General features: G+C 33.3%; 2 protein-coding genes across 2 annotated transcripts in view; both read right to left on the reverse strand.

Annotated features, from left to right (window-relative positions):
- The window catches only part of LOC102583769 (TMV resistance protein N-like), a 10,220-nt gene extending 3,223 nt beyond the window's left edge, over positions 1-6,997 (reverse strand). Inside the window, exons 1-6 of the mRNA XM_006356483.2 lie at positions 6,258-6,997; positions 4,032-4,194; positions 3,118-3,948; positions 2,186-2,561; positions 1,879-1,998; positions 1,741-1,837 (exon numbers count right to left, since the gene is read on the reverse strand). Of these exons, the coding sequence (XP_006356545.2) occupies positions 1,889-1,998; positions 2,186-2,561; positions 3,118-3,948; positions 4,032-4,194; positions 6,258-6,997 (2,220 nt within the window). The 3' untranslated portion in view covers positions 1,741-1,837; positions 1,879-1,888. The remainder of the gene's footprint in view (positions 1-1,740; positions 1,838-1,878; positions 1,999-2,185; positions 2,562-3,117; positions 3,949-4,031; positions 4,195-6,257) is intronic.
- A 203-nt stretch (positions 6,998-7,200) lies between these two features.
- On the reverse strand, positions 7,201-7,650 carry LOC107062366 (TMV resistance protein N-like). The gene has a single exon (XM_015312915.1). It carries the CDS (start codon positions 7,648-7,650, stop codon positions 7,201-7,203), a length of 450 nt encoding a protein of 149 aa, XP_015168401.1.
- Positions 7,651-9,486: the final 1,836 nt, after the last annotated feature.

Consider the following 9,486-nt stretch of genomic DNA (forward strand, 5'->3'; position numbering starts at 1 on the left):
CTATGTATCTATGTAAATATTCTATTTTGAGACTCGAGTTGCCCTTTTGGGCCAGATTTTATAAGTTAAGTTGTTTTATGTCTTTGCATGGCATTGAGTTATTCTGTTGAGTTAGGTTTCCGCTGAGTTAAGAAAGCCAGACCAAGGGTTCGCTTGGGGCCAGTAATGGCCTCCGGGTGCCAGTCCCGCCCAGGGTGTAGGCTCGGGGCGTGACAAAAGGCAATCAAACAAACCACATCGAATGAATGTTATTTTAGCAATTAAGGGTAAATTAGGAAATTTGATCTTTTAGCATTTGGACATGGACAATAAATAACGTGCTCAAAAGCAATTGAATTGCACGTGTGTTGCCAGGTCATATCAAGGGGTTCAAAAGACACACTTATGCCAACAAAAGGTGTCTATGGTCACTAAAATAATTGAAGTGTCTACATGACCATCGCTGACAAGTTTAAGGGGTTATCTATGTAAGACGAAAGAGTATATATTATTGGCCATGCAATATTAATTACTCCTGTTAATGAGGTTTTGTATTGCAATCTACGTTTTACTACTCTATTAGCAGCTAACAACTTTGGGACCCAGAGAAGAAAGCATTAAGTTTCACTGGAAGTAATTTCACTTGATTACTCTCACAGTCGTACATGGATGTTGACAGATTTAAACAGAGTACACATTTCGTGAGCCTAAATGACATGCAAAACACAGAATTGAAGTTTGTCACTCAAAACTAAAATATAGATGCATACTGTAACCAAAATCATGTCATGTTCACATGATTCTGCATCTCTCTTGAATTCCACCCCTACCCCCTCTGTGAAAATAAAGATGATTTTTGGAGGTACAAATAATCCTAGATATTTAGTAGAACTTTCTAGAGTTATGTAAATTGTAACTTAAGTACTTGATGTATCTAGGAATTGTGTAGATGTTCTAGAGAAGTAGATATTTATAGGAAATTATAGAAATATAATTAGATATTTATAGTAAAGTATAGAATAATCTAGATTTTTCTTGTAGTTCTATCTAGAATAATTTCTAGAAGCATCCCTATACAAGTATAAATAGGGGTGGCATTAAGCATTTGTAAGCAATCCAAGAACAACTCAAATCAAATAGTCTTCTTCTATAACAAAGTTCTCATATTCTTTCTCCTTTCTAGCTTCCTTTTCCTTTAGTTGAATCTTCCGATCTTAGTTAACGATCTTGGGCTAGCAGAAGGTTTTTCCGAATATACTTTTCTTCCGCTATTCTCTACACCCTCCACCCACCCCTGGCAAAAAAATCTGTTAACAAGTTCATCTAAAGTGTATTTTAGCCCAAAAGTTTTAAATGCACATCCAATTGAATGGTATTTTCAGAAGGTAATTTGACATTTTAAAGTAGAAGATAGAGACATTCTTATAAGTAAAAGAAGAAGAGGGGTCTTGAAATACTCTCAATTAGAGTCAGAGTTTTTGGTTACTTATCAGTAATTATATAATAAACTGATCCCTAGTGTTTTCATGATGTTCTCTTTTGATAAAGTAGTAATTTTTATTGAATTTTTGGGCAAAGGCATCCGTAACAAGAATTATATCAAAAGATAGAAAACCTACAAAAGTTTACATGCTAGTCTTAAAAGCATGTTTATTTCAAAGACTACAGAAAACCATTGAACTTCGCATAGCATTTCCCAAAAAAAATGAAAAGGTGTCCCAATAATTAAAGTGAAAACTCAAGGGATCATTTACTACTCACCCATTAGCAGTTTTACGAACATTCAGTCCTGCTATTCCAGCAGCTCTATGTAGAGCGTCCTTCCACCTCTGCACCTTCTCCAAATTATCCTTGTGATTTTTTTTTTTGAAAATGGTAACGAAAAATTATCCTTGTGATTTGTCTCATATTATTTCCTGAGAGCAAGATCTGCCTCATGTTTGGTTGCAAACTTCTCAAAATTAGCCTTGAAATCTTCCCTGTGTTTTACCAACGCTTTAGCAAAGCTGCTGCTCTTAGCTTCACAGAGAGCTTAAAATGTTAATTTCAGTTACATATGCATTAGCTATAGAAGAGAAAATATTAAAATAATGATTAGAAAAGTTATCTTGAAAGAGAATTTAAGTTTGATAAAAATAATAAGTCAGAACAATAAATAATATTATTAGAGGAGTGTTACTTTCAACGAATATTTCTGATGACTTACTTTTCATGCGTATATCTGATGGCTCGACGTTATAGAAGACAGGATATGCTTTCTGTTCCTTCTTGTCAACACACTCCATGATCATTGTGAGTTCCTCCAAGCACCAGGTGGATGAAGCATAGTCCTCGGAGAAGATAATAATGGCAGTTCTTGATTCCTCAATGGCTTTCAAGAGTTCTGTTGAAATGATCTTTCCTCTTTCAAGTTTCACATCATCTTTGAATACGTTGATTCCTATGTCTTGGAGACGTTTATAAAGATGGGCAACAAAGTTATTGCGGGTGTCATCTCCTCTAAAACTCAAAAAGGCATCATATTTCCACTTTTGATTGGCTTCATTTTGGGGAGCCACAGAAAATGTATGGGTTCTGGCAATCTGCAAATATACAAGCAAGTCGAGGTAAAGACTTGGGAGCAGAGCCCAGAAGCAAAAAGAATTAATAAGATAAAGAAGAAAAGTGAATCTCAAGGAAGGTTGACTTAAAACAATGATTTATACAATAACAGAAAGACAGAAGAGGCTCGCATGTCAAACCTTCCCTCTCTGCGAAACAAAGTAGACGACAACATCATTAACTATGTTCCAATCGTTAACTAATTTTGGGGTCGGCCATATGAATCCTCAAATCTATTCTATTTAATTTGGACTAGTTTCATTTCAGTACTCAATAATTTTGATATAAGACTAATATATTTTTTTTTAAAACGAAGGTGGGTCTTTACATTTTTCTACTCACATACAAATCTCTGAACAAGCTAAAAAGACTCCTAGCAGATACCATAAATAATGTAAGTGTATCAGCACGACTAATCCTTAGCCTAACTAGTTTGTATAACCTATTCAAATTGGCATCTACTTTTTTCAAGGCAAAATAATGCACAAGAGGGAAAAGAATGTTACCAGAATTCTCAGCCATTAGAGGACCACGCACCTGATTTGCAGAAAAAACAGTGTTCATATCTTTTCCATGCCATAGTCTACTGCAGTTCCATGGCTTGCCCTGCTCAGCATCACGTGCCACTTGCTGACCTATTTGTGCTATCGAATCGTGCATCTCAATCATTCCTTCTGAGATATATAAAAATGATCTTCTGAGGACATCTATTTCATAATGTAACTTGAAGCCAAGTCTATTTAATACTGTAATCACATCTTTTTCCTTTTTTCCTCTAAAGAAGCACGCAATATGAAGAAATATATTCTTGTATTTGGCACCCAATGCATCTAAACTTATGATGAGTAACCTAACAATTTTCCCATCTCTGAAATCTTGGAGTCTATATAATGCACTTATCTGCTTTTCCCTACTTTGTTTGTAGAGAAAAGAACCCAACACCTCCAGAGCTAAGGGTAAGCCTTTAGCATAATCTACTACACAACACGCGAGCTCTTCAAAGTCTTTAACCGGAGATCCTTGTTGAAAGGCGTGCCAACTAAAAATTTCTAAAGCCTCATGGTTAGTCAGTTCTGGGACACGATATAACACATCATGCTTGCCAAGTAAATCAAAACTTCTAGTTGTTGTAATGACCCTACTGCCATCACCAAACCAATCACGTTTTCCTGCTAAATATTCCAATTGGAGACTGTAATCCATATCATCAAGAACAATTAGAACTTTCTTGAAACAAAGCATTTGGCTTATAAGTTCATCGCCTCTAGCAAAATTTGCTAAACTCACAGATGTTTCTTCAGAATCTGTGAAAAAAGCTTCTGTTGCAAATGGCGTAGGCCTCCCGGACCATGCTTTTTTAAGACTCTCCTGACATTTGCAAGAAATTATGACTCTTCAAATTGACAAGAGATCTCATTAAAAAGTGCTCTGGCAACAGTTGTCTTTCCTACTCCAGCATTCCCCCATATCCTTATAAAATGAACACCACCAGATTCAACTTTCAACAAAGATTTTACTTCCTCTACACGAGATCTGATTCCCACAGGATACTTTGCAATGTTCATAACCTGAGAAAACTTATCAACAATTTCCTCAATCCATTTTTCAGCTTTCCTGTGTCAAATAGAACATATCATATCAATAAAATATTGAAACGTGATAATTGATGAAAGCAGAAAGCATTACCCGTCCCAAGAAATGCAACATTAAAATTTCTCTAAGTTTGCAAGAAACAACACCTCAAATTGACAACGGACTTGTCAAATTTGTTAGCTGGAAATTAGAAAGTTGTCCACTCTATGCCACCCTCACCAAACAAACACAGGTAAATTACATTACAAAGGATCTCAACTTGACCCAAATAAAGAATAATTGCAGAGCTAAGTTGCTGGTGTCAAACCTTCAAAAATACACTATTTTTGGAGGATGCGACACTCAGTCACTAGTCATTGATACACTTGAAGAGTTCAAGCAATATAATTACAAAGTATTGAGAGTTTAGCTGCAGCTAAAAGAAATCATCCAGGCAAAGCTCGTACAATATTTATATAGGTTAAGTGTTTTTTGGATGGTTGAGTGTACAATATATATTTATATAAACACAGAAAGTGCTTTTAAATGCATATATATTGAGACTAAGAATTTGCACTTATTTGATTTGAATAGGTCTGTGACTCAAAATTGAGGGAATTTTAAGATATCCCTTCTACTTTTAAATTAAAAGGTCAAATTACCACCTCTTGACACCACTCAGCCGGACATTGAAACTTGATCAAGGCAAAGTGATTTTTGGATTAGAGTTATGTTTCCTAATGTATTGGATTGTATCTATTGTTTCAATGAATACATTATTTGGATAAATTGTCTTGTTTTTCATAGTTACATATCACACAACCATAATTTCAATAATAAACCTCTAAGAAAAGTAGGGTAAAGGTATAGCTACTATGGAAATGTAGGATTAAATAATAAATAAAGATAAAATGAAAAGAAAATATTAAGGTAATGATATGATACAATAGAATCTAAGGTTTCAAGGGTGTCCGAACTCCTTTCAAGAGTGGATTTAGGACCCAAATAAACTCATGAACTTTCCATAACATTAGATACTTTGTATAGAAAAAACTGTTTTAATAAATAATTACTGATTTTAGTGATATTTTTTATTTATTATCATTTATAATAATACATAGCAATACTATGTTAAATCTGCATTATATATTAAAAGTGAATTATGCATGTAATATAGATGTATTATATCTGTTTTAATATATATTATACTTGTTTGGTAAGAAACTGACACAATATATTATAAATGTATAAAAATATGTAATAGTTATATTATCCATTAATAAAACTTATATTATATGTGTTTTATAAATTATTCACTGTAATATTAAAATTGTATTATAAGTGTTTAAATGAAAAAATATATGTTAAATATTTTCTTAATATAACAATATGTAACCCAAAAAGTTCAATGATGCACTTGGTTTAATCATGAGTTGAGTTTTTTAAAAGTGACTTATAAGTTTCAAAAAATCATAAATAGGAAACCCAACTTTTGACTCTTTTTTTTTTACTTCTGTAGCTTTAAAAAAACATTCCAGAACACTTTTTTTGTTCTTCCAAAACAAACAAATAAAATATTCAAAAGCTAAAACTCACTTAAACAAAGTCGATCCAAACATCACTAAGATTTTTTATTTTATTTATTTATTTATTAATTAATATTGGTGGAGCTGTTAGCTCCTTTATTTCAATAAACCCAAAAAATTACAAATATAGACCCGTAAAATAGGCCCAAAGGAATGAAACAAAAACATGAAAAAATGTGGGCCAATTCAAATGGAAATGGCATACTATAAAAGAGAGTAAGATTTCCATTTGCATCCTCTGTCTCCTCCGCCTCTTACTTGAAAATGTTCATCACAGTAGCTTTGAGGAACAAAATGTCCTCAAGTTGTGAATTATTTATGCATCTCCTGACCTCCTTCACTCTGATAATTCGAAGCTCGTAGCAGTAAGTCTTCCCTCCTCTCCATTTATGTGTTGTAATGCCAATCACTCTTCCTTCCTGACCTCGGCTTCCTTTGTAGTGGTAAACTTCGGTGGTGCAGTGGATCTGATGCCAAGTCCTGAGCTATTGCTTGGAAAATGTAAGCACATCTCCATACTTTTCCATTTTTGCCTTACTCCACACTGATTTGAGACGGACATAGAGATTCCAAGACAACCTCTCCGTATCTGATTTGACCGACTTCGTTTTTGCTGGTGGAACTTTTTGTAAGCTGACATAGCTAGGACTATTGTTTTCTTCACAGTTATGTATGCCTGTACAGTGGAAAAATTTGATGTACATAGCATAACTGTGTTCCTTGTTAATCTCTCTGATCCTCCCCTGATGTGTTGCTTGTACTGTTATCTTCCTTGTTTTAATCCGTAGTGATGGAATTTCTGCTTTATCCATGTTCACAATTCCTCTACATTCCACTGATAACTGTTGGAAAGCATGTATTTGTATTGCATTCGTTTGCTCAAATGCTTCATTTGCCAATTTATCTGCTAGTTTATTAGCTTCCCGAAACACATGTTGAATCTTTGCCTGTGTAGAGCTAATTAACTCTATTATTTCCAGTATTTCCTCTGCCTGCTGCCATGGTACCTTCCAATTACCTCGAATTATATTTGTAATGCTTAGAGAATCTGTCTCTAGAATGTAATTACTGAAATTATATCTCTTGCAATGTCTTAGTGCTTTAAAGACTGCTAATGTTTCTGCCTCCATGTTCGTTCTATTTCCCAATTGCCCCGCCTCCGCATATACAATATCTCCTTTGTCGTTCCTTAAGCAAAATGCATAGGCACTTTCTCCAGGATTCCCTCTACTAGCTCCATCCGTCCATCCGTGTTGCATTTTATTGTACCATTATGAAGTTTCCTCCAGCTCACCGCACAGTAAGATAAATTCCCACTTACTACCTATTTTTTTGTCTTAAGCCACCACTCAGAGGCCGTCGAAAATATCGTTTATGTTTTGTCAAAAAATATATAAAGCAGAGAAATAGAGAATATCCCAAAAAATTAAATCAGAGTGGGTTAGTTCTTTTGAGTTACTACTCACCAACAGATAGGTTCGAAACCATAATAATAATAATACTTATTAAATCCCGCAATGTCGGATGCTTTAGAGAGAGCGTCGTCGTAATTTCCGTAATCAAACTCGAGTGATACTACTGATGGCTCTGTGCGATAGTCCGGGAAGAATTCCTGTCCGTGGCTGTCAACGCACTCCATGATCTTAGTGCTTTCTTCCAAGCACCGTCTGGATAATGCATACTTCCCGGAAAAGATTGTAATGGCAATCCTTGATTCCTCGATAGCTCCTGAGATTTCTGTCGAAATTGGCACTCCTCTTGCAGATCTGTCATCGTGTTTGAATGTCTTGATTCCTATGTCTTCCAGACGTTCATAAAGATCGGTAACAAAGTTTTCGTTGAAGTCTTCCCGTAGAAAATTCAGGAAAACATCATATTTCCATTTATTGACAGATCGAAATTGGGAAGCCATGGGTAAAGTTGGACTCTGGACTGGCTATCGGTGAAAATGTGAGATCTTGTGGCAATTTGGAACTAATAACAACAATGAGCCATCCAGTAAATGCATGAGTCAACTTTGCGGATCTCGATCCGCTGCAGTAAACATTGGTTCAGCAATTATCAGCCACGTGTCCTCTTAAATAAATAAGGGCTACTTTGGTTAATGGAATGGAATGGATAAGCCAAAAAAGGTGGATATCATAATTAATTTAAAGATTAAATTTACAATTTGTCTTATGAAATTCCTTCTTTCACTTTTATTTATTACTTATTTCTAAAATAAATTTTTATTTTTAATTGTCAATTTTGATATATAGATTTTAAAAAATCATGTTTTATTTTTAGCATTAAATACAGTTCTCTACATCATTTTTCAAGACTCAATATTAAATATTAATTAATTGATATAATATGATAAAATACATGTACCAAAAAAAAAAATGACCATGCCAAGTCAAATAACAAATAAAAAAAATAGAAAGAATATAATTCAATCAAATACAATATAAATTTAATTTTAGTATATCCTATTTTATACCATCAAATGTATATATTTTTTATATTTAAAAAAATAATACACTAATTTCAGAAAAATTGGGGACTAGGCTCAGTTATAATTATTGTTATTCTAAAATGGGTAATACTAAATGGCCAGAAAATTTGGTCAAAATTTGGCCAGAAGTATAAAAAATTTATAAAACAATATTTATTTTAAAATATACTAATCTTTTTTCTATATTTTTAGTTAAAAAGTTATTAAAGTTAAAAGGGTAAAAAATGTTCAAAAAGGTAAAATATCATTCTGGCCAAATTCTGACCAAATTTTCTGGCCAAAAGGATTTTTCTTTTTTTATTGTTATAAAAAATTGAACTATTAAAAGTTCAAGATAGATTAATTAGAAAGTTTTTCGTATTTGTCATTTCCTTCGGTGAACTTTGATATTTTCTAAAGATAATATGCACTAATTACAAAGTTATATTTATGATTTCACAAAGACAATAGTGAAAAGTATGGTTAATTATGCCTCTAAATGTTTCTCTTTATAGATATGTATTTTCTCACAAATTTAATTAATACTAAGTAGAGAGAAATTATGACAAAAACTAATGGTGTGCATTCGATTATTCGATTTGAATTTTTTGACTTTTGATTTTAAAAAATTGTAATCCAATCCATACCAAAATAAATCTGGTTTGATTTGATTTTCCTCTATTGAGTTCGATTTTTTCGATTTGGTTATTGGGTTATGTCAAAGTTATATTTATAATTTGGAAAATAAGTAATATATATTGGTTTTTAAGCTTTTCAATTTTTATTTTTCTAAATTCGAAACTAAACCAAACAAAGTAAATTATTAAGAGCTACTTTCACATATAGCAAACACAAAATTCATATTTGTATGCTATAGCAAAGTTTGCATAATTGCGCTCCATAGAAAACATAAATATGTATATTTCGCTATAAATATACAAAAGAAAACAGTTGTATAATCTGCGTTGGTATGCATACAAAAAGATCAATTGTATAAAGTGAGAGAGGCGAGTGAGCGAGCGAGATTTGGGAGAGTGGCGAGCGAGATCTGGAGAGGGGAGAGAGGGGAACGAAAATATATGTATATATACAATTTTCACGCATTTTATACATTTGCTTTTTTGTATAAACTGAGAGAGGCGAGTGAGAGAGCGAGATCAGGGAAAGTGGCGAGCGAGATCTGGGAGAGGGGAACAAAAATATATGTATATATACAATTTTCACGCATTTTATACATTTGCGTTTTGTATAAAGTGAGAGAGGCGAGATCTGGGA

Source organism: Solanum tuberosum, unplaced genomic scaffold (genome assembly GCF_000226075.1).
Source record: "Solanum tuberosum cultivar DM 1-3 516 R44 unplaced genomic scaffold, SolTub_3.0 scf00222, whole genome shotgun sequence".
In the NCBI taxonomy this organism is placed as follows: Eukaryota; Viridiplantae; Streptophyta; class Magnoliopsida; order Solanales; family Solanaceae; genus Solanum; species Solanum tuberosum.

Coding starts and splice junctions, on each gene's coding strand:
- LOC107062366 (XM_015312915.1), bottom strand. CDS start 7,650: ATGGCTTCCCAATTTCGATCTGTCAATAAATGGAAATATGATGTTTTC.